We start from the raw sequence: 25,352 nt of genomic DNA, 5'->3' as shown, positions 1-25,352 counted from the left end.
ACCAGAGTATATAAACAAGATGGGTGATGGTCTGTTACACTCGCACATTATGTCCTGGTGTCCATGAGTGCCTTGTTCTTCTGTGGGCTGACATGACGGCAGAAGCCAGTGAGGGGGTGGAGAGAGAGAGAGAGAAAAAGACTGAATCACAGCATTCTGTCTCAGCATTTCACTCGGAACGATGCAGCCAGAGGTAATATTATTGTTTGCTTTTTGTATTATTTCTATCTATAGATTTCTTTTTTTCTCCTTTAGGTTGACGGTTACACCCTCTGTTAATGTGACATGGGCATGTAAACGATGCTTATGATGTCTTACATTTGCAGATCAGAGCATAAAGTCAAGGTCCTGAGTCAAGTTAGAAAAGAGGTGGGTTTTCAATGGAAGTAGATCAAATGTTGAAACTTTTTTTTTCTTTTTTTTGATTGAAATGTTGCTCTTGTAATATATATATATTTTTTTTAATAATTACTGAATCTTTTTTTAATAATTTCTGTATAGTTTAGTTTATTTAAAATGACAGGTTGAATTCATTTCGATTGAATAATTGAAAATAATATTTTTATATTGAAAGGTTAATTGATACATTTGTAGCCATTTAAATATATAAATATAAAAATGTGTTTGTAATAGTGCCAAAATGTTTATATTGAATTTAAAAAGAAACAAGTTTAAATAATTGAATACATTTTAAAATGTATTTCGGAATTGTTGAAATTGGAATATCAAACTGGCACGTGTAACAAAATGTATATATAGTTCTATTTAATATATTATATTTAATAGTTGATATGGAAATTATTGACTTTAATATTCAGAATATACAGCAAATAACTTATTTATATTTGTACTTTTATATACGTTAATTATATGCAATATTTTAAAATGTCATTTATTTATTCTGTTTATACTATATTGTACTATTTTTTAAACTTATAATAAGTAACTATAATAATAACTAATATTCATATTTATACTTTTATATATACATTCAATCTGCTTTGTTTTTTAACGGTTGCCAAGCAACGGAATTTCGTTGCCAGTTTCGCAGCTGTATTCTTTTGTGCGATGACAATAATAGGAAGTCAAAGTCAATATACCTAAAATATACAATATGTATTTAGTTGCCATTTTAAAAAGATCTAAATAAAGGGAAACCAGAAGATACACTTTTTAAACATTTGTTACATTCTGCATGATAATAGCACAAATACAGAGAGAAACTATTAATTGTAAGTCATATATTTTCTTTTATAATCATCAATATTGTGGATATATTTTGGGTTTTGTTTATTACTGTTTGCATAACAATTGAACGTATCTATATGTTCTTTATTGTCGCAGCTCGAATCCCTCCACATCCCAGGATGCAGTGGTGTAAGTGGGCCGGGACTTGGAGATCACACCTTCCTGCTCAGGTAGGTGTGATCTGTTTACGAATGTGCTTCGCAGAGCAGCGACTGGAGGTGGAGGCCAAAGGGCAGCGCAGGTCGTTAAAATACTAAGATCAAAGAGAAATGTAGCTTTTTTTACCGTCTGAAATAAAGTGAGACATGCACAGATGCACAGAAAGAGGATGTTCGGAGGATGATCATTTCATTGTCAACAGTTTGTGTCAGAGTAGATCAACTTTCTAGATGGTTACCACGTGACCAGGCGTCATGATCGGGTTCTTGATCTGAAGAGGGCTTTCTGTACATATTATCTGTTGACACAACTGTGAAGGAACCAGTTCTGCTCCAGGCCCGAGAGGTTCTTGCTGAAGTGTGTTTACTCCTCTCGCAACATGCAGTCCGTGGGGCCGGTGATCGACGACACCTTCGACTTTCTTTTTAAAATCATCCTGGTCGGGGACTCGGACGTGGGGAAGACCTGCGTCGTACAAAGATTCAAGTCCGGAATATTCATTGAGAAGCAGCAGAACACCATCGGAGTGGACTTCACCGTCCGAACGCTCGACATTGATGGAAAGAAGGTGAAGGTCGGTGTCATAGTTTTTACTGTTTCACTTGTGAACCGTCTTCTCTTGTTATCTGACTTTACAATGTTGCTTTTATATGAACCTGTGGAAACTTTTGTCTATTATTAACCTGCCAGATGATGTTTTCTAGCTTCAGGTAAAGAGGTGTGGCTGACTCGAGCTTGAACTTATTTGGTTTTGCTAACAAGTGAACCTCACCACATATAATTTAGCTAATCATTCACAAATTAACTTGATGGCTGTTGAACTGTTTCAACATTTCACTGGAGCAGTTTCAACTTCAACCATCTTTTTGTTATCTTCCCATTTTCTTAGATTGAACTTATCGATAGATAAATAAACTTGATGTTAATCCTTCTGGATGTCTCCTTCGAGCTTCCAGCACACAGCAACACAGAGGATAGTTCCATAAAAACAAGAACAAAGTGCAATAAAAAGAACAAAATGCAAGGGATGACAAAATCTTTAGAAAAGGATACACAGCATATATAGAATCGTCTTTTCACTTCACTCTTTCCCCCCAAACTCAGAACTAAACGGTCTAATAGCACGAGGAACAAATGAGTCCCTGAGTCTATTAGTGTTGCATCTTGGGAGGAGCATTCGTGGACTCACTGACTATGACAAAATCTCTACCCACGAAAAGTGACCTCGCAAGTTTATTATTTTTCAAAATCACTTGATCAGCTGCTACTCAAGTCAATATAACTAACTTTTTTCATCCATAGCAAAAGTGCCTTATTTGATTAAAATGTTTTGGAGACTAAGGTACACTTGAAAATCGAAAAAGGGGATTTTATAATCCCTAATGTGTTAATATCGGTTGTACTTACTGACCTCAATCCAATTTATGTAGTACACGGCGCTCAAAAATCTTTCAATGTTTTAGTACCAGGCTCCGTAGTATTACTCCGCCAGGCTCCTTGGTCTAGCATCGCGAAACCTGCTCCTATCAGTCAAGGCTATCAGTCATGCAGTAGAACAAAATCCGACTTATAATCGGTAATATCCCAGGTTATATTTTAAACAATACCTAGAGACTTTTTGAAGTTACCAGAACAATTGAACAATAAACTGACATGAGCCATTTTTCTTCTATTTTGTAAATAACTAGTATGTAGAAATTAAGTAAGTCATGTATATGTAGAAAAATACTTTCCACATTGTGACTGCACTGTTTGTTCACCGGGGGAGCCAGAAACGTATGTTTTAATCCTTCTGCTGAAACAGTGGCGACTGGCCCATAGGGGGCGCCGCTCTCCCACTGGTTTGGCGAGGAGGGTTCATCTGCAGCCGGAAATTTCAGACGGAACGTTAATCCAGACAGGAAGTTGTTTCAGACGAGGGATTATTAAACAGCGCCATATTTAAAAACATGTTAGTGAGCATGTTTTTAAACTAATCGGTAACGACAAAGCGTGATTACATTTAATTAAACGGGGAGTTAGTTTGGAAGTTCAACACGCTTTTAGTTTATTTATAATTAGAAACACAACTAGTTATTAGCAGCGCTTTAAAGATACTTCAGTTGGTTGCGCACATTTTTGGAAGTTTGAAGACGTGACATTTCGCCGGTTCTAGTCCCGCCCCCGACATTTTAATTTTATTTAAAAAGTTTTTTTATTGGTTTAGTTTAGTAATATTTTTTTTTAATTTATATATTTATATATATATATATATATATATATATATTTATTTGCAGTACATTTGTGTGTGTTTGTGATAATTTGGTAGAGAGTATCTGGGTTTTTAGATTTTTTAATAATTGTGTTTATTCTGTATGATGTATATAAGAGTATAATTAAAATATGTTGAAATATGAATGAAACAAGGAACATAATAAACATTATTATCCATCATTAACTTAAAGTATTAAGTTTAAAGGTGCTACAAATAACCTTTACTTACTTATTATTGATGTGTTGATTTTTACATGTAATATATAGGATAGAGGGGAAAATGTACTGGGAAAGAGCCCCACCTAAAATAATTTTCACCAGCCACCACTGTGCTGAAACTGATTTGAAGTCAGTTTCTCAGCAGCCAAAAGTTGAGCTGCATTTATTTAGCTTGTGCTTTTGTTCAACTAAATACTTATATTTATAATATAATATACATTATTTTAATTTTTTCATTCAATCTTTAATTGTTGGGGTTTCACAAGACCATCGTTTACACTTATCTTAGTCTCTCAGTGTAAATATTTTCATGGTTCCAGATGCAGGTTTGGGACACGGCAGGACAGGAGCGCTTCCGTACCATCACCCAGAGCTACTACCGTAGCGCTCACGGTGCAATGGTGGCCTATGACATCACAAGACGACAAACCTTTGACTCCGTCTCTCACTGGATCAGAGAGGTGGAACAATACGGAGCTGCGAGCGTGGTCTTGATCCTGATCGGTGGGTAGAGTCATCATTTAAACACACTCTTATGATCAGTTATATTATTAAACAAATCCCATCGCAATGTTCTCCAATTAACACTTGGACCGTCCTGCAGGTAACAAGTCCGATCTGGAGTCCAAGCGACAGGTTCTGTTTGAAGATGCGTGCACCGTGGCTGAGAACAACGGCGTGCTGGCCGCTCTAGAGACCTCAGCAAAGGAGGCTCAGAACGTGGAGGCTGCGTTCAGCCTGATGGCTCGAGAGCTGCTGGCCCGAAACGGCTTGTCCATCTCGGATGAAGCGTCACTGGACTCGTCTCAGTTCTCCCTCGGCAAGAGTTCACGTCCGGTTTTTGGCTCCATCTCATCAGAGAAGCAATGTAACTGCTAAAGAGAACGTTATTGTTTTTGTGTAAATATATTTCTGTTTTTTTAAACCGTTTTCTCCGATTTATTTTTTGACTTCATCAGAATTCTGTTATTCTTGTTAAGACTGAGTCTAAGTTGAGTCTAGATTCCACTTTATTTTGAAAAATAAATCATTCAGCCATTTATTTAGGACATTCAAATTATATGATAAACAAAAATCCAACTTTCGACATAAATCCCCATTATCTTCCTTTTTACTATTATTATCATTATTTATTTTTAGCTATGATAAAGGCTCCAAAATAGTGTGGGAAGTTTCCTGTTAAATACAGTTGCTGCAAGTGTAGGAGCTGCCTATAATCACTTAAAAGAAACAATGTCTTTGTAATATTTTAATAGTTATTTTGTAAAACTGGATGGTCTAAGATCAGGATTTTTTTTCCTATAAACATACTTTAGTAACGAGTGCATATTTGATATTAAATTAATTAAAATCAATTTATTAAGCGCTAACTCCATGTATGACTTTCAGTACATGCTTATCAGTTTTGTTAATGCGATAAAATGGGAAACTCAGCTAATATTTTCTTGTATAAATCATGCAAGCTCAAAACGTTTTGGGATTTAAAGGGGTTTATAAACTCGAGTGTAAAGTGAGGACCAGGGGGTCATATATAAAGATCTATCCATCCATCTATGTTCTTTCAATTAAGGTTCTTTTTACGGAACTTCTTGAAATATTTGAAAGAAAAGAAGATACTGCAATAAATGAGTCTCATGAAACAGCCACTAGATGGCACTCTCTTCTTTATAATCGTGGGCGCTGATCTACTAATGTAATGAAACATGGCATTTTTTTCAAAATTAGAGACGGAAACTCCTTCGACCGGCTTTTAAATCATTTTATAGTATTAGTATAATTGGTAATATTTCTTAAAAATATTCACAATAATCAAAAATAATTTTCATTTGTATTTCCTTTGCGCTGTCTCCAACGTGTCTAGTAGTCATGGTGGTACATTCATGAGATATAAGTTTTTGTCTATATATAATTTCAAACTTAAAAAAACGTTTTTGCTTCAGCATTGATTTTCTTGAATAGGTGTCGAGTCGTGTCCGGCCAGCAGGTGGCAGTGCAGCATTGATTAAAACCGACGCATTGGAATAACAAGACATTTTCTTTTATTCAATAAATAATTTACATTATTAACAACTGGCGTGTTTCACCACATTTATTTTACAAACAAATACAGCTTGACCTTTCTTTTTTTAAATTCTATTTTATCCACCAACAAAATACGAGCTGGATGAAAAAAACAATAAAGTGCTTAGAACTTAAAAAACATGAACACCGCAAAAGTATATATGAAATAAAAAGCAAATGAGAAAGTCTATCAACATTAGTGGTCTGTAATAGATTTAATTTAAGGGGATTATATTGTTGCAAAACTATTGATTTTCAATTTCTTCTTCCAGTTTGTGTGGATTTGCTTCTGCGGTGTTCACGTTTCGACAAAATCCCTTTTCAAAAATAAAAGTTCACATTCACCAAAAAACATCTGGAGTGATAAAACACAACTGGTAATATACAAAAAATTACAGCTCAAAAAAATCATATGTACACACACACGCACGCACACACGTTACACGTCTGTAAAAGTCACAACACAAATCACACAGATTTTGAGTTACAATCTTTTTTTTTTTCTCTTGTCGTCAAACTGCAGATATAGTTGTTGTATCGCAGTAGCCAGGCCTGCTGAATACTTCAGTGTAATAATCTGTGCCGGGGGAAATATCTACGAAAGACGAACACAAGCGGAGCAAATGTAGCTTCAAATTTGATCAGCGACTTTGTTCGATAGTTGCGGGCGAAGAGTGAGTTGGCACATCGACTTGTTTGTGAATTATTATTATTTTCTCTCTCCTAACGGCGGCTACATTCACATTACGAACCAATAAACACTGTCTGAAGTACTACTCAAAAACAACAGTACAGGTGAGAAGGTACTTATATCCGCCTCTGTGCTCCACATTCTCAAGTCTGTGTTCTGACGGTGGAGGTTCGTGATACAGTATTCTGGGACAGACGACCAGAGACGAGGAATTTTCGCAGTGAAATATGCAAAGACGTCCCGACGATTTGACCCAGTAATCTCCGCGGCAGACGACTGGAGACGTATCTTCTGAAGGGAAGCTGGAAACTAATCAAACATGGAGCTGCTCCTGTCTGCAGGTTAACAAAAGGCCCTGTCAGGTCCTCTCGCCTCGCAACCGTGAGCCCCGCTGGCTCGGCACCAGCGAGAGGATCAGAGGAGGGCGGAGCAGCAAACTCCTCTTTCTGCAGGAGATCATCTTGTCCGGCTTTTCCCATAGGCATGCTAGGTCTGCTGAGAATGTCGGGTTTTAATCCCAGGTGGATATCCTGAAGCCCCGGAATAGCTGGGCTTTCCCATCAACGCTCTCTTCAAAAGACCAGGATGTGATGATAGGACGTCGTAAAGTGACTATAGATAAAGGGTGCAACACAGGAGGACGACCAGGAGGTTCAGCACGAGGAGAACGTTGTGGCTTCTCGTCCCTTTATTCCCGACGAAGGAATCCTTCTCGAAGATGTGGTATCTCTTGCTGTTGGAGTGGAGCATCTTCACGTCCTCGAAGGCGTAGTAGGCAGCCATGGTGAAGTTTATGTCCCCGGACGAAAGCAGGTCGAACACGCACGACTGGAAGTACAGATCCTCCACCGGGAGGCGCTCTTTGCACTTGGCCTTGGCGGACTGGTAGGTGAAGGCGCTGGCGCGGCTCCGACCCGGCGCCTGGGTGTCCGCGGCCCGAGCCCGGAAGCTCCTGAAGTGGATGCGCTGGTTGGTGGGACAGCCGTGGAGACACAAGTACAAGTCCTGGTTGTCGCCCTCCTCGATGGAGTTCACCACCTCCTCGGGCATCCGCACGGCGAAGGTGAGGTAGCGGCCGACCTGACGCACCACGATGGTGGTGCCGATGTACCGGGCTTGGATCTCCACGTGCTGCCCGGGGACCTTCTCCACCACGCGCAGGGTGTTGGCGCCGTGACGGTCGCCCCCGTTCTTGGAGCCGTCGGCGAACGCCCCGGGGAGCTCGTCCGTCTCGGCGTGGTACATCTTCTGGTCCACGCACTCCTGGAAGTTCTTGAAGATGATTGTAAGCTGAAGGAGAGAAGAAGAGAGTCGGAGTTAGTTCCCTTCGCGTGGAACTTCACTGGCTTTGTCCAAATACTCCATAGGAAGTGTTAACGATCACAAGTTTCAGGATTTATACGCCTAAAGAACTTCACCATCCATTCGTACTCAAAGTCAGAATTGTTTATTACTCCGCTGATAAAACTGCTCTGCTTGACTCCGAAAGATTTCAAAAAAAGGATTTCCCCATTTCCAATTGTAATGCGAGAAACGGAGATGAAGAAAACACACTGGAGGAATCCATCAACTTCAGCACTTTCTTGTCAGTTGTTCTTTCCACTAAAAACTTTCCAGAATCTCAAAATTTTTACTTCTTGCCTGCTGGGATTTTTTGGTGGCTCTGCGTCAAGACATTATTCAGGATTTTATGTGAAGTCACTTTTCCATTGAGCTTAAAATAACCTGCATAAATTAAAATTCACTGACTATTGAGTTTTTTTTTCCTTTGTATAAAGTCTCCTCACGTGTGTTTGGAGCGTGTTTCCATGTCAAACTAATAAATGGATCGTCTCTGAAGCAGATTTTCATTTTTAAATGGATGTACATTTTGGTCACTTCATGTTCACACTTCCTATTGTTTATGTGGAGCTAAATGTAACCTGTTAAGTTGTCCCATGATAAGAAAAGTAGATGTTAGATTTTTAATATATTTAAGAGTGAATTATCCACAATATTTAATAAATTCAGATAAATCAAAGATCATTTCAAAAGACTACAGTGACATTTCAGCGATATGCTAACATGCTATGCTAACACTTGAAGCTAACTCGTTGTTTTATGTCTTTATCACTCAAATCCTTTTTACCTGTCGATTTAGTTTCAGTGTCATATATTAAATGCCTTCATTTAATTCACCAGTGTGTATCTTTGTCCTTCAACATCCCTGCAAACTTCTATAATGTCTAAAAAAAAGTGTCAACAATTTACCACTTTCAGTGCATTTGTATTCATTGTAATATTGAATAATATTTTTAATAATCCCCGCATTTATGTAGCATCGGGTCTAATTTCCCTCATAGAATAAAGGTAAGTATACTACTAATATTACAGATAAAATATTATTAATTTTCATTGCAAAAGTGAAAACTACTTGCGTTACTTATTCTAAACCGTTTTGCCCTTCGCGACCTTGAGTTTGTGTGGTATATATATAAATACTTTTTGGCCCGACATATTTGCTACTAACAAATACCCTTGAAATGTATCTAAAAAATTCAGACGGACATTATCAAATTGACAAGAACTGCATTTGAAAATAAAGTTTTAACTTTTTTTCAGATTAATTTACGCTTATTACGGATTATTTTCAGTATCAGAGCCATGATACTATTTAGTGAATGTTGTTTTCCCGTTACTAATACAGAATATGACTCAAGATATTTACTTCATACTGACAATATGTGCCATCTACTCCACCACACCACTTCAGTGTCACATTTCAGCACTGGGAAGGTGGATTGGGGGGGTGGAAGGCAAACACCCTCCAAAAACACGAGTCTCGGGCCATGTAAAATCAGGCCTCAGTTTTCAGACACAAAGAAGATCCATTCATGGCTTTGAAAAACCTGCCTGTGAACCCCCAGAACTATGCTCCGGGGAGTGGCGTCTGGCCAGCGCCGAGCAATGCACTGCACAGCTAATTAAGAAGGACTGGTCAAGATCCTGCAAGCCTGGTTTCATCGGGGGCACCAATGAGCCCTTGTCAGACGCTCAAGCACCAGCCTTGAGAGCGAGGCTCGGACAGAAGACGACCCTGTTCACCATCCATCGGCGACACAAAGCTAAAGCCCATCTATTACCAGAGCGCTCTTGTTTGCACAGGTGGCTGAGGCTGGTCCTTGTTGTCCCCCCCCCACCCCATTGTCCACATCTTTAAAAAAAAAAAAAAAAGTCTGGTCCAGTTCCAAGTAAAGCAATGCTTTTAAAAAAAGCAACATGGTTACAGCCCGACCCCGAATCCAGCAGCGACTAATGGCGCGTCATTAACCAAGTCTTGATTACAGAAAATGATACAAATGTGATTGAGGACAAAGTCGGTCTAATACCACCGTTTAACTCACAATCATGGGCTGTCAAATCTTGTCCAAATACGGAGCCACTCGGTCAAACTGCCAAACTCAAATCACAACCAGCGCGGATCCTTGTTTTCGACCTCAAGTTCAACAAACATTTGTGAGTCGGCCATTTATTTAATCAAAACAGCCAATCGAAGGAGAGCGATGATGTCGGAGCGACGACTAAAGTAGGTCAGACATCAGACTGAGACGCTTTTTTTTTTCTTCTCTTGAAACTAAACCCATACAGATCCGAGAACATGCGTACAGTTTGGAACGCGAGTCCGGCGGGACCGTCCAGAACTTTTCGGGCTCTGAACTAAGAAAACACTAACAAGCAGACAGCTGGGCAGGAGACCAGAGCTGCAGCAGCGAAGTGTCGCCACATGAGAAGAAACTCACACGTGAAAAATATCAACCGCAACTTGTTTATTCTGCAGTAACCGTACGACTAACTTGCTCCATAGAGACCGCCAAGACCGAACGAAAATGTGGCACGTTTATTTCTTAAGAGCTAATTAAAAGCATGCAAGATGGGTTATTTTTAGCCTTTAGGTGATCGAAACATGAAGTTCTTTTTCTGGGTCCTCGCGTTCTTCTGCCGATTGTAACGATGCGTTTCATTGCTTTTTGATTCTACAAGTTGTCTAAAAGCTTTTTTGCTCATTTCAAGACACTCGAAATAATGGGATACTGATCTTGATTCAACATATTTTACAAATACTTTATATTTATTCGAATTTCAAACACATTTCATTCTTATGTAAGGTTGCCAATACAACATTTTTAATACCATGATCCTTGCGAGTTTTTGGTCTTAAAATTTGTATTTTCTTGATTGTTTTTTATACCTTAAAATTAAAATTTTCTAGTCTAAAATTGTTATTGAATTTAAAAAAAAGATTAAATACCATAGTAAAAGAAACAAGTAAACAATTTCAACAAGTTTGCAATTTGGCTAAATCAACCAACATATGGACTTTTTTTTAAATTAAAAAACTGATTGTTATTGGAACAGGATGTCATCCTGCACAACAAAGGGACTTTGTTTTTATGTTTTTATATATTTTAAAATATTTTAAATGACCCAAAGGATAATAAAGTAGTGATGGTCTGATGAAGCTTCATGAAACAGCGTCATGTTGTTTAGAGGTCAGTAGGTGGCGCCATCAGCTTAAAAATGATGTGATGTTTCATTAGAACAGTTGTTCAAAGCAAAGAGAAATAGGGCAGAGACCGCCATCTAGTGGGCTCTGAATATAATGACACTGCTTCATGAAGCTTCATCAGACCATCACTATGATAATACGCTCCCTCCATTAAAACTTCCATAATGCATTTCAACAGTAGAATTAAATTACATTTTTAATGTAAAAGCTAAAAGCTGTGTAACCAGTGACCGATTTGCACTGAAAATAGAAAAGTTTCATCTTTCTACCCTTGCTATCCTCAAAATACTTTGGGAAAACACAACAGACTTATAGTAATATTTGAAGCATTCATTAAAGTTGTGATACAACATATGTTCGAAGCTCACAATCCAACAGATTTGCGACATGTCGCATGTCTTCAAGACTATGAATTACAAATGTAGTTATGTTGCGGCTCATAGACAATCCTCACCTTGCTAGTAGCGGTCGCCGATGATCCCGGCACCACAGGAGTGTTGGTCACCTGGACCGACAGGTACTTGTTGTGGATGAGGGGCCAGGCTCCCTCCACCTTACACGTCTGGAAGTCGTCCCCGAACGTCCGCAGGTGGGGGTCCCCGAAGAAGCCGCAGTGGGTGTAGTTGGGCGGGGCCGCGTTGCGTGGAAGGCTTCGCTCATAGTGACACACTTCCGGGCCGTCCGAGCGCTCCTGAGTGTCCGGCAGCAGCTGCGGCGGCGGGGGCAGCAGGGGGGTCCGAGCCCGGGGCGGGGAGGTGGGGCCCTCTTTGGAGCAGTTGTGTTGGCTCATTAAATCCTCTATACCATGTTGGGCCGAGTGGTAGGCCAGGTCGCCTCTGCAGGTACGGGCGGTTCTTCGGACGCAGCTGGTGTACGCCCTCAGCGCCGTGCAGAACTCCTCCTCCGGCGCAGAGTTGGAGGTCGATGCCCAGAATTCCGAGTTACACTTGAGGATCTTGCACTGCAGGCTCACTGCCACACAAGAACGACAACATTAATACAATTGTTTAACTAAAACCAATATATAAAAAACTATTTTATTACAGTTTAACATGGGTTTACATAAATAAATACCAGGTTCGTTTTTTCAACATTTTCTCAATATTAGTCGAATTTACTCAAACTCTTTACAAGAAATCTAAAATACTTTATTTGGTTTCTTTCTTTCATGCCGTTTTAACTGAAGAGCTTGACTTCATTAAACTTACTTTAAAAGTGTGTTAGTTAAATGGTTGTTACTTTAGCTAGCACTATTGAAAAGGGTTGATAAATTAAGCTTACTTACTTTATATTGTTCCGTTCTATATATATCTTTTACATTTCTTATGGACTTAATAGAGATTAGGGGTGTAAGAAAATATCGATACACCTATATATTGCGATATTTATTTTCACGATACCCTATACTCAACAGAAATGTATCGATATTCTTTAATATTTTTGTTTCAAAACAAAGCCGTTCAACAACTTTGTCAAAAGTCATGTGGTCTGTAAATTCTGCAACGCCAGAGTGAAATACTCGACAATACTACAAATACATGCTTGTTCCTACAGAGATGCAATATAACGTATCATTGCCACTGTATCGCCTGTACAATCCTCTACTTAAGATGCTTAAGAGTTCAACTTTTGATCCAAAAGTTTATAGGACCTTTAGGGCCACCGTAGTCAGATACACCTTAAGGTAAACACTGGAAACACAAAAGAAACCTAGCTTAAATAGGCAGAACCATAAAGTTTACAATTCAAAATGTATGCTTTAAATGTAAGTAAGTAATATTTGTAGAGCACTTTTCTAGACCTGCGTCACAAAGCACTTAAACAATCAAAACAATACCCAATAAATGTAACTCTTTAATCAATGTAAAAAAATATAAATTCATAAAGTTGGAGCTTCTCTGCATCTAATTTAAAATATGAATTCATGCGCATCGATGTCGTGCATCCCTCTTATTCTTTCTATTATGATATAATTAAAAGACGATACAAGACGGCTAAGGAATGATGAGAATGTAACTCAAGATCGCATTAAGTGCCAAAAGTAATGACTTTTGGCAAAAGCTTTTATTGACATTGTTGTCAAACTTGTCTTTAAAGCTAGTAGCTGGTACACAGCTAGTACTACCGAGTGGCTCACGCATTTATTTTCCAGTTGGCTAAAGAGATCACCATCATTTCAAGCTAGCTACAATTTACAGCACAAGGGGAATCTAATTATATTAGGCCTAAAAACTATACATTTATTGTAATGGCTTTGAAACTACGACACTATTTTCAGCAGCTAATCGACAACTCAAGTGATAATAGAGCATTTGATGGGACATCCGGCCAACGCTTTACACAAATATTCTTCAAACATCTCCCAGGGTGTGTTGTTGCGACACCATGTGTAACTAGTGTGGCTTTTATTTGAATGGCCTGCAAGACTTTTCACCAAGTGTTTCCAGGGAGGAGGAGGAGGAGGAGAAGGAGGAGGTGAAGGTGGGGGAGTCATATCCACACTTTTAACAATAACCCTGCTGAAAGCCTCTGCAACCCCCACCACTCCTCACACACCCTCTCCATTTACCAGCCATTTGATGGATGGCAATAAACCATTCTTGATCTGGACTATCAGTGCTTTATCACTTTGTTGTTTGACGGTAAGTGACTTGAGAGGGAAACTGATAAGAGTTTGGTAAACATTCACAGTGTGAAGACAGGAGGGGAGTCCTGCGAGGAAAAGTGAGCAATTATCAAATCACACAGACATGCTATCTTTTTTTTTTAAAACATATATTCTACATATTGCAATTGTTTGTTGATATTTAACACAAAAACATCTATATTCTTGAAGATATATATCCATTGACTCAGCACACACAGACTTAAAAAAAAAAAAAGTTTCCTGGGGTTGGTGTGAAATACTGAGGCCCCCATCCCCCAAACAAAACAAGAGTTAAGGGCTGCAGCTGAAAGACCCCAGTTTGTTCCGTCCACATGTGTGTGGATTTAAAAAAAAAAAAAGAACAATACAACCTTTTAAAAGATTTACTTTTCTTAAGCAATGTTACAATGATAATAACTAATGCTGACTATTTTACAAGTTTAGAAAGTACCGCAAATATTTTAACAACTTTAAACATGTATTTAAAGTAAGTAAGTAAGTCATTTATATTTGTAGAGCGAGACCAAGGTATGCATTATTAAACTATTTAATCTATAACAATAGTGTAATGCATGCGTCTTGGGGGTGATAAAAGGAACCTGGCAACCCGTCGTACCAAAAGTTTAAGAAAGTAAAAGTACAATTTAAAATCAGAAATACTTTCTTAAACCCCCCAAAAAATACATTCATTGAGAGTATATATATATATATATATGTGGAGTTTCTTACCAGAAGGGAAGAGCGATAGAAACACAGCGACGACTCTGCACACTTCAAGCGCCGAGGGTCTTCCTCTCTTCCCCATAACCATCCATCCAGCTCGGGGTCGCACTTCGCTCCTCTCCCTGGTCGGACCGGACAAATGGAAGAGTTAGAGGCGCTGGTTTCTCACGAGGAAAAAAACACCAGAAGACTCCATTAAAGTTTTCCTCAAGCGTCGTTTCATCTTCTACCAAGTTAAGCTACTCGTTTTTTGGTTGTTTTTTTTGTTCGCGCTGGAGCGGTTCTCTGAGCTAGCTGAGGCGGGCTAACACTGGAGCTCCGGCGGCTACAGGGGCAGGTAGTCGCTCGCTCTTCCCCCCGCAGGGAGTGTCGAGTAGGTGCAGCCTCTGGACCAATCACAGCCGCACGGACCGGCACTAAAACCCCCTCCTTTCTCAAGTCTCGAATTACATCTCAAAGTGCAAGACTTGTTCCAAGAGGGCTGACAAAGTGGCCGTGGAAGATTTGCAGGGAACGGTAGATAAATGGTGAGAAGGATGTCTTTTTTCCACACCTTTATAATAACACATTTATTATTTATTATCTAATCCAGACAGTTGAACACCCAAAAGAAACTAAAATGTACCTTGTTAAACTGTATTACAACTATTTTGGCCAACTAACCCGTAACAGACCAGATGATGATATGATTAAAAATGTCCCCTATTTGATATTTAAAAAATAGGGGTTTATTAATAAGTGTCGAGATTTATGGAATTTAGATTCCAATCTACAAAAATATTAAGATACAAAGCATTATCGGTTGTTTTTTTCACCTTAGAGCGGACTAGCTTAACTCGCTAATCCACCTTATCATTACATTTTTCCCTTACTTTTCGTGAAAAGGAAAATAAAATCCAATTATTTATACATTTTATGTCAAGGCTAAGGACGTCGGAGGATCTTTACACTTCCAACAAGACAAAATAAATCATATTAAATTGTGTTGGAACTTTCCTGTTTGAGACCCTGGCTCCTGCAAGAGTGGGTTGTAGTGACGATTTCTGCTGTCTCTTTGTAACAGACAGAACTTGTACATGCCTTTGGGTGGTATGTTTAATAAGTGATTTAAAGGAATAACATTTGTTTGGGGTAAAATATACTGTAAGACATAAAACTTATTTCAAGAAACATCTTAAGACATTTTTATTTGTTCAGGCTTTTCCTTGATTTTCTGGAACTCCTCTTGTGTTATCAGTTTTATCTTGACCTTTAAAGTATATACTTTATTGAATATTGTTTTGATTGTTTAAGCGCTTTGTGACCCTGGTCTGGAAAAGCGCTTTACAAATAAAAATTACTTACTTACTTACTTACTATTGACTGGGATTAAAACATTTCTCTATTCAGCCCTGGATTATGAGACGTTCCAATCCTAAAATCGGAAGTACAATATATAGATAAAATCAGAAATCATCTTATTGCAATTGTCAGGGAAGTTCCTAATTTCTAAAACCATTTATTTTCTTTGGTGCAGGAGTGCAAACATGGATAAAATTGAATCGTAAACCTTTTTTTAACTAACTAAACAAACATATGTAATAATAACATTTCAACAGTTTTGTAGAGTTTGTCATTCATTGCACCTGATAGAAGATTTGCAGGGAACAGTAGATAAATGGAGGGAAGGATGTCTTTTCCACACCTTTTATAATAACACATGTTTGACTCCATTCATCGTTGAATATTTATTATTTATTATCTAATCCAGATAGTTGAACACCCAAAAGAAAACAAGTTAACAAAAGTACCCGGTTAAACTGCATTACAACTATTTAGCCAACTAATAATGCCTTTAATTTGATTGTTTATTTTTAATATTTGATTTTTTTTTTGTTTACTATTTTCCTTTTTACTATTATTACTATTGACTGGGATTCAAACATTTCTCTATTCAGCCCTGGATTATGAGATGTTCCAATCCTAAAATCGGAAGTACAATATATAGATAAAAGAAATCATCTTATTGCAATTGTCAGTGAAGTTCCTAATTCCTAAAACTATTTATTTTCTTTGGTGCAGTAGTGCAAACATGGATGAAATTGAATCATAAACCTTTTTTAACTAACTAAACATATGTAATAATAACATTTCAAGAGTTTGTGATTCATTGCACCCTCGTAACCTGAAGGTCCACGGACGGACGTGATTATTTTTCGCCACGTCTCTTATTCTGTGCGGCCTTTTGGTCAAGGTGAGGTCAAAAAATGTGTTTAAGGTATCCCTTGTGTTGTCTCTAGGTTAAGGTAAAACGACCCTCCAGAAATACATATGTAGTGGCAGAGGTCGTTCACCTTGCCAACACAAGGGATACCACAAGTTACAAACTATGGTGACGATATTTTGAAAAAAAAAATTCAGGAATCTCACCCACTTAAACGAAATATGCCAAATTTCTCCTGCAGGGTTCCTTCCATATCCAAGTGCAGACATTTTTTAAAAAGATTGGAATTGTGGATTCTTTCCTGTGACAAAATAACGTACGTCTCATTAAATAAGGCCAACGTCTCCGGGTCCATCAGATCCTTCAGAGGCGCTTTTTTTTTACGCTTTGTAGGTTTCGTTCCATTTCGCTCCCTCTTGTTGCGATGAATAAGTCACCTTGAAATGTAAAACTCTGACTGGCGCGTCTCTACTTTTCTCTCAAGTTCAGATGTTTCAACATCAGCGTGTGATGCTTTGCTCGTTTCCCATATTGTTGCCAGACATGTTGACACCTCTTCTCTGACAAACCACTTACTTTCAACGCCTACATCGTGCGTGGTGTGAAGGCACCTAAAGAAAGAGATCAGTAGGCAACCAGAATTCGCCTTAACTTTCTCAGCGTCAACTCTGTCCTAACTTAAAGAAGGTCTGGAAAGGGAAAGTGAATACGAACGAAAATGGATCAGGAAACCATGAACTTAAACCAACGTTATTGTTGTTACGTTGAGTTGAGAATTCGTCAACACCTTTAGGTACAAGGGGGATGGAGAACCTCTATCTTGCTGTTACATGGACAAGGAAAAACTCATTGAATCTGTTTGGAAGTTTACCAAAGATGTTCTTTCCCCACTTCCAAAATGAGAATTGAAGCTGGGGTTTTGTTCCAAGTGTCCAATAAAGGTATACACGGTGCAGTAAGAAGTAAGGTTTGACCGATGAGGAAGGGGGTCATGGGGTTTTCTCAGTTCTATTTGGATCCTCCATTTGCTGCCATGTGCCACTAACACATGTGGCAGATACGCCACAGTCGTTTCTTCCAAAGAGGCAGCAGCACCTGTTGTCGGTATGACAATCTTTTGTCCAAGTATTTAAGATTGTATCTTAACAATTAATCCATATTTTCAGAGATTACAACGTTAAAATTATAGCTAAAGTTATTAGACACATGGGTAACGTATCCTCATATGTATTTGGAATTTTATATTTAAAGAAATACATATATAGAAATACATTTGTAAGGTAAAGTAGGCCACAGTATATTTTGACCTATTTTTGATTTTCAGATCTAGCCTCAATCAATCCAACCAGCCACTGAAACAAATGATAACTAAATATTTTTGAAATATATTGAAGCAAACTGAAATGTAGCGGCCTGAAGATGAGTTAAGTGTAAATAATCTCCTCCATTTTTGTTACAGGAGATGCAAGAGTGACCTGAACATACTGGTGCCCGAGTCGTCGAGTCACAGGTAGGGTCAACGTTCTATCTATTGTACATAGTTTTAGATAAGTTTGTACCTTAATGCTATTATTAGAAAAGAAATTCTGAATATTTAACATGATATATACCTGATATTTAATGTGACTTTTTTAGTGTAAAATCTAAGGAAACCTCTTTATATATGGACTTTTTTTTCTTCAGGATTGTTATTATTATCTTTGGAAATACAACTTTCTATTGTCAACATATGTCATAATCAAAATGTGCAGTCAATGTTTTTTTTAATTTTTAAAAATAAAAAACATATATACATACATTTAATTGCATCTTATAACCTATGTAATATAATTATTTTCCAAAAATACAATCAAATAATAACCAAAATCCAATGTAAAGGTTACATTACAATAGTGTAATACAATTAAAACATGTATATATACTGTATATATTTTGGTTTTATATCCTATTTTAGACTTAATGACACAGATTTATTGAAAAATAGAATTATTGGGCGTCTCTTCAATCATTATAGTGCAATGAAAAAGAAATAGTGTTGGTGTTGTAAAATGTATATCACAATTTTCAGTATAGTTTTTGGTTGATGACATTGAAAGTTTTGTTAATAATACATTTACTTACTTACAGTTCAATGTTTTTTGGTGTCTGAAGCTAGAGATTGTGTTGCTATAAATTAGAATAAACGTTGGCTATGAAGCTCTGAGAGGCTGTAAGGTTTAATGTATTGGTTAAACAGCTCCGCGCTTTATTTCCAGTCAACCGTCTGACCCGAAACACATGTTCATAGATGTATTAATGGCCGACTGCAGCGGCTTTGATGTCGGCTGAAAAGAATTTAATATATTTCCCCCCAACACTCCTCTTAAAAGGCCTAATCCCACCTCCTTTGATTGTCCTGCCGCTGCACAAATCACACATTACCACTGTCATTCCTGCTAAAGCACCCAGCAGACGGACCGCAGCACACTCAGGTCGAGGCTGGCTGGGTTTTTCCACCCAGCGGTGAATGTCTTTGTGATTGCTGTCCCTCTCGTGTTTGATGGATCTGACGGCGCACAATGAGCGCCTGAGCCTACGCATGTTTTTCAACAAGGGTGGCCAAGCGCGGACTGATTCGCAGGTCTATTCTCCAGTGCAATGAATGAGCGCAGCTGAAAGGTGTGAGCCGCTCTCTCCACTTGGTTTTTGATGAATTACGGAACATTTTTCGGCTGCTTGGCTGAGAGACAGCATCGCTCGAGGCGCAAATCTGAGGTTTGACAAGGCCCTCAATAATGTCAAATCAACCGTTTAGAATCTTTTACCATCTGGTTTTAAAAACACCTGCTTCAGTGCTTGGAGTCAAACTCTTTCTGTTGACAGTGTTTGTATTTTTTATTTGAATGAAAAACAGTTTAAACATTCACATACGACAGGCTTTACGTTGGAAGTCTCCATAAGTTCACGCATGCGCAGGTGAATCTCGGCCATTATAGTTTGAACATCTGACATCATGTGTTCTACTCTATGCTGTCAAACTTTATTTAAAGATGGTGGTCTGGCTTTATTATGTTATGAATTGACGTAGTAGAACTCATTTTTTAAAATATACATATATAATCTTTATGTTTATGTATTTAGAGCTTGATCTAAGCATTAATACTGTACTTACACATTTCTTAAAAGTAATTTCAAAATGTTTTATTTCACTTATATACTCTGGCAATTTGTCATTATCCTTGCATTATAACACATCTTTAAATTGTATTTTCAATATTTGTAATATATTTATGTATTATTTACTGTTCAATCATTATGTCCAGATGTATCAAATATGAACTTTAAGTCTATATCTCTTCCATTAATTCTACACTTTCAATTACATAATAATTTATGATTAAAAAGGTAAAAAAAACAACCTTATTCATACGTATACATTTCGCCAAAACAATCTATCAACGGCAAGTCTGTGCTTCCTATGCTGAAAAAACCCCCAATAATGCTTATTTATGATTTATTTGTGGTAATTCTAACATGTTATTGTACACATCCCCCCTCTTGCGAAAATAATACATATCCAATAATTAACCATTTAAAAAACCTTTGAATAAATCAGTACTGCTTATTGATCAGCAATCAATATAATTTTTTGTCACCTTCTTAGTCCGCCCAGAGCCCATCCATCACCATTTCCTTCATGAAAAACAACACTAAAATAGAATTTAAACAGAATTTGTCGCGTGTTTTTCTCATATTTTGATGAATGAATTGACTGTTATTGAGCAAAACGGGATGCATATCTAGACGCTTAATACCATGAGTACTTGACAAATGTGGTATTTCAGACAGCTATGAGGACATCTCTGGATGTGTCAGACTGCACATGCTGTAACAGGTTCAGGTGACATTTGCTTAAACATGTCCATAAATCCAGGAGACATATTGCAGTCAGGTTTTTACGTTTCACAGGTTTGCATCTACATCATTATTATGAGACAAAAAACTGTTGTTTTCCCAAACAGTGTAAGGATGTGAGAAGCTCCCATGATGGCAGAATTAAAACCTGGATTTAGGGGGAACATGTAAACCTGTCATTATTTGTGAGCTTTATGGACAGCTCACTTATTGACTCTAATTGCTGCTCTTATGCAATTATGGTGTTAAGGAAAAAGCTGTCAAGACTTCTCAGCTTCTTTACCAGTGTGAAGATGGGAGACCATCATGCAGGATGGATGCTAGAATAAGAGTTTAATATTAAAAAAATTAAAAGTACCTTGGCGGCTGCATGAGCTCCTGCAGGACAGCGACCAGCAGAGAAAGCTCGTCCAAAAAAAACACCTCAGATCTTGTGAAAAAAAAAAAAAAAAGTCAAAATAATCCAGTCAGTCGCCGTGTGAGCACAGAGGGCTCCATGGTGTCCGAAGCGAAAGTGTTCCCGGAGTTGAGACTCATGAGTCCCGCAGATCTTCAAGATCAAGTCCCGCAATAATGACAGAACTCCTCGCTTTGGACTATCGGATGATCTGGAGAAGAGACATCATGATAGATGAAGCTTAAAACTGTCTTCCTGTCCGAGCCGCAAATCACCGCCGAGAAGAGAAAAAAAAGAAAAGAGGAATCTCCGGGTTAAATGGTGGACGAGAAGAAAAAAAAATCGCCCCGAGGGTGAAGCTGCTGCTGCGGCGGCTGCTGCCGGAACACTCCGCTGCTGTCTGGATGTTGTGAAATGGCTCGTTAGAAAGTGTGAGAGAGACAATGATCAGCTCCGCATGACGCCACTGACACACACACACACACACACACACACCATGAGTTTCTCACACACATGCGAGGCAGACCCCCGTGTGATCCAGTCACATTTCATCTCTTATCAAATAATGCGAAGAGACCTCCCTTTATCTCTGAAAGTAAAAGTAAACATTTTGTTATTTTATGTCAAATAAAAATGTTAAATGTTATAGAAAACGCCCCCCCAATAAATGAATACATCATTTCTAGTTAACCTGCCAAACCCATAATCTTATATTAATTTGCATTCATTTATTTTCAGATTTTAATGCAACAACATCCAGGAGCTATTTTTTATTTATTTATTTAGTTTCAACTCACTCTAATTAAACCGCTATAATGCAGTTTATAACAAGAAAAAAACCCCATTATAAATGATAATTATGAATATATAATTGAAAGTTTCGTTCTAAAACCTGACAATGTGTTAAAAGACTCTTTTAGACCAAATATTACACAAATATCCAACCTACGTAGAAATGTAGAAATATTGAAGAATAACTATGATAAAATGTTCATAAAATCTGTGTACCAAGATGTTTAAAATACAATAAATACCATTGAATAATATAGATAAAAACTGGGTTGAAAAATGGATAATAAATATGACAAAATGTGTTAAAAAGCACCTTAAGCTTATGGTATTCTTTTATTTTTATCACAGTGTTTGTTCTTTTGTTTTGTGGTTTAAAGGTTTTTATTTATTCAAAACCTAAAAGCTAAAATACCTTTAAATTCAAAATGCCAAAATAAAAGCAGGAATATGTGCAAACAAGACAAAAATGAATTCGGTCCCTGAGTGACATCCTGTTCTTCAGTTTGGGATAAATTATGAAATCACTTTCAAGCAGGGAATCTGCACAAAAACATTAACACTGTTGGATTAGTCTAGAGGTCACTAACCTTTTTGCCAACACAAGCTACTCCAATCAGAATCAGATTTCTTTTTATTGGCATCATTAGTGGAGGGTTCCAGCCATTAGGAATTTGCTTGGGTACAAATGAGCAATATTAAACCTAAAAAATACCATCTTAAACGTAACGACACCTTAGACTGATTATCAGAATGCTGATTGGTCGAGAGGTGTTGTAGCATTCTGCCCAAACAACAGGTTTATTGTGCTGAAGGTAGACACGTGTCAGTCCATTTAAACAAGGCACCGAAGGTACTATTGAAGAAGAATAAATAATAAAAAGGTGTATAACATATATTTTATTTCCTCCCTTTCATTTGTCTCTGAAATGTACTGTAAAGTTTATTATTCTATATATGTGTGTCAGTAAATAAATGGATCAGCTGTTGGTTGATCTTATTTTTTTTAAATATATATATCCGTTAAAATATGAAGGAACTTTTAAAAAGAATCATTTTGTTTTATTTTTTCACCCACAGATTTGTTTAAAACATCTTGTGTATGCTTTTCTTTGATTTACCTTTAAGTACTAATCAGATGTTCAGCAAATCAATAGTGTTTATACGTATAAATGACTGTCTTGAAGGTGAAATTGAGATTATAATGACAGAAATTTATGATCCAATAATTGGCTAGTAATTAAATATTTATGCAGGCGAGAGCTCACTAATAGACAATAAAAATAAGAAAAAAATAAAAAGAAGGGATTTGCTCGCTCATATAACAATGTTACATCACTATGAAGACAGTGATGCTCATATCTGTAAGAATTATAGAAAGAGATTCATTTGATAATTGACGTTTGCATCTTTACTATAATATCATAATCCCGCCTCAATATTTAACACTGAATGCTGTTGCTTCTCAACAAAAAAACAAAAATAATGACACTTTCTTATCTGTTTCTTGCACGTGCATCACAACAACACATCAGTAGTTTTTTGTACCAGACAATTTTTCCCCAAATGAGTCTTGCAATAACTATTATTCTTTGTCTTTTGTTTCAACAGTTTTATCCAGTTAGAGAAAATTATTATTTTTCTACTCACCCTCATGTCGCCTGAGGACTGGGATTATTTTCCGAGTAATACATTCGTTTTTACAGTTCTAGACAAAAATGTATGTTTATTTAAACGAAGCAACGGGTGCCCTATGACCAACTTCCTCCAAAAAGACAAACTTAAAAACATCTCCATGGTGCTCGTCTGTAAAAACCATCTTATATTAAAGCCTCGACAAGACGTTTTTTTAAAAAAAATTGAAATATTCAAGTCTAAATATCGCAAGCATACGCTGGAAGCACTCGCGATATTTACCGGATTACCTCCTGTATATATCTTTATTGTTCCTTAAACTTCTGCCACAAACGTGCGTAAAATATAGACGTATTTTAATTTTAAATCACAATATTTCATCCCGGTTAGCTGGGATAAATAAACATATGACTATAGAAAGAAAAAGCAGTGACATTACTCTTGCCGGTAAAATAAATGTTCTTTCAGTTTATATATTTGTTAAGCTGTTTTTTTTAAAACTGCTGCATCAGCTGTTTCTCATGAATAAGCTCCCCTCATTGCTGACTCAATTTTTGGAATTGATCGAGAGCAGCAGCCATTTTTCTTTACATTCGAGCTCCCCCTGGAAAACATTTTGTGTCCCCCCCCCTGTCTCCGGCCGACCACAGGTTGGAAAAAGACAAATCCATAATAATTGGGATTTAATGGGGGATCAGGTGGACAAATGCTTTGCAGCTTAGGGGGAAGGGTGCGAGTGGGGCTGCACCTGTGTTTGAGACTCTGGACTGCATGCAGGGGAATACCAACCCCCACCCCCCCATTTCCTCCCTCGTCTTGGTTGCAGCCCTTCGAGGTCTCTCTGCTCCATTTTCCCCCCCGATCAAGGAAATCCATCACACTGTGGCTCAGAGACTCATCTGACAGAAGCGGACGAAGGACAAGTTCACTATTCTTATCTGAAAAGCTTCAAATCGATGACCCAGCAGCAGGCAAAGAAAGAGAGCCTTCTTTATAGAGCCTTCTTCCTCCCCGAGATCCTCTCTGCTACTGGACCAAACTGTCGCATTACATCACCCCTTTGTGTATCGCACGAGATACTGACCTCTGTAATCCACTCACTTACTCTCACAGCCTGGTGCTGCCCTTTCCAGATGGCCAGTGAGAGGCAGCGTATTTTACATCCGTGTCACCCTAGAACATGAAAGAGTGACGCCCCCAGTGAGAAAAGAATGGGGTTTTTTTTTTTTTTTTTAGAGGTGCCGGATGCCGGCCCCGGCTCCGACACAGCTGGCGTTACACGCCGCCGTGCTGAGGTCTTATGCTGAGATAACACCGCTTTACATGTCAGCGGTCAGACGACACCAGTCGGGGCCACAGTCGGGTTCGAAACACAACTTGAACACGTCAATCGAAGCTCACTTGGTGGCCTTTTATGGCCTCGGTCGTCGGACTCTTTAGTCAAACTTTTTTTTTTTGTTCACATTTTTGAAAAACAAAAATACGACAAGCTATTTTTACACATTCTGCACCATCCCGTAACAGATGCACTCCATTAAATATAAAATGCAAGTGTTTTCTTTCTCTTTTGATATTTTAAAAATAGGGGTTTGTTAATTATGTGTCGAGATTTATGGAATTTAGATTCCAATCTACAAAAATATAAAGATACAAAGCATTTTCGGTTGTTTTTTTCACATTAGAGCGGACTAACTAAACTCGCTAATCCACCTTATCATTACATTTTTCCCTTACTTTTCGTGAAAAGGAAAATAAAATCCCTATTATTTATACATTTTATGTCAAGGCTAAGGAGGTCGGAGGATCTTTACACTTCCAACAAGACAAAATAAATCATGTTAAATTGTGTTGGAACTTTCCTGTTTGAGACCCTGGCTCCTGCAAGAC

At 37.8% G+C, this 25,352-nt stretch overlaps 2 protein-coding genes across 3 annotated transcripts; one reads left to right on the top strand and one right to left on the bottom strand.

Annotated features, from left to right (window-relative positions):
• The first annotated feature begins 47 nt into the window (after positions 1 to 47).
• LOC148073841 (ras-related protein Rab-19-like) lies at positions 48 to 5,901 on the top strand. Of its 2 annotated transcripts, none has more exons than XM_087797974.1 (6): positions 48 to 193; positions 327 to 369; positions 1,345 to 1,418; positions 1,793 to 1,981; positions 4,200 to 4,383; positions 4,484 to 5,901. In XM_087797974.1, exons 3-6 carry the CDS (start codon positions 1,368 to 1,370, stop codon positions 4,756 to 4,758), a joined length of 699 nt encoding a protein of 232 aa, XP_087654100.1. In that variant the 5' UTR covers positions 48 to 193; positions 327 to 369; positions 1,345 to 1,367; the 3' UTR covers positions 4,759 to 5,901. The 2 variants fall into 2 exon arrangements, with proteins under 2 accessions (XP_087654100.1, XP_087654099.1); XM_087797973.1 differs by having other exon boundaries at positions 256 to 369.
• On the bottom strand, positions 5,902 to 21,514 carry rgma (repulsive guidance molecule BMP co-receptor a). The gene is made up of 4 exons (XM_087797967.1): positions 21,003 to 21,514; positions 14,554 to 14,669; positions 11,632 to 12,149; positions 5,902 to 7,921 (listed from the first exon to the last, which is right to left on the bottom strand). Exons 1-4 carry the CDS (start codon positions 21,014 to 21,016, stop codon positions 7,244 to 7,246), a joined length of 1,326 nt encoding a protein of 441 aa, XP_087654093.1. The 5' UTR covers positions 21,017 to 21,514; the 3' UTR covers positions 5,902 to 7,243.
• Positions 21,515 to 25,352: the final 3,838 nt, after the last annotated feature.

Source organism: Callionymus lyra, chromosome 8, assembly GCF_982586985.1.
Source record: "Callionymus lyra chromosome 8, fCalLyr1.hap1.1, whole genome shotgun sequence".
In the NCBI taxonomy this organism is placed as follows: Eukaryota; Metazoa; Chordata; class Actinopteri; order Syngnathiformes; family Callionymidae; genus Callionymus; species Callionymus lyra.
This window is presented reverse-complemented; position numbering and strand designations above follow the sequence as displayed.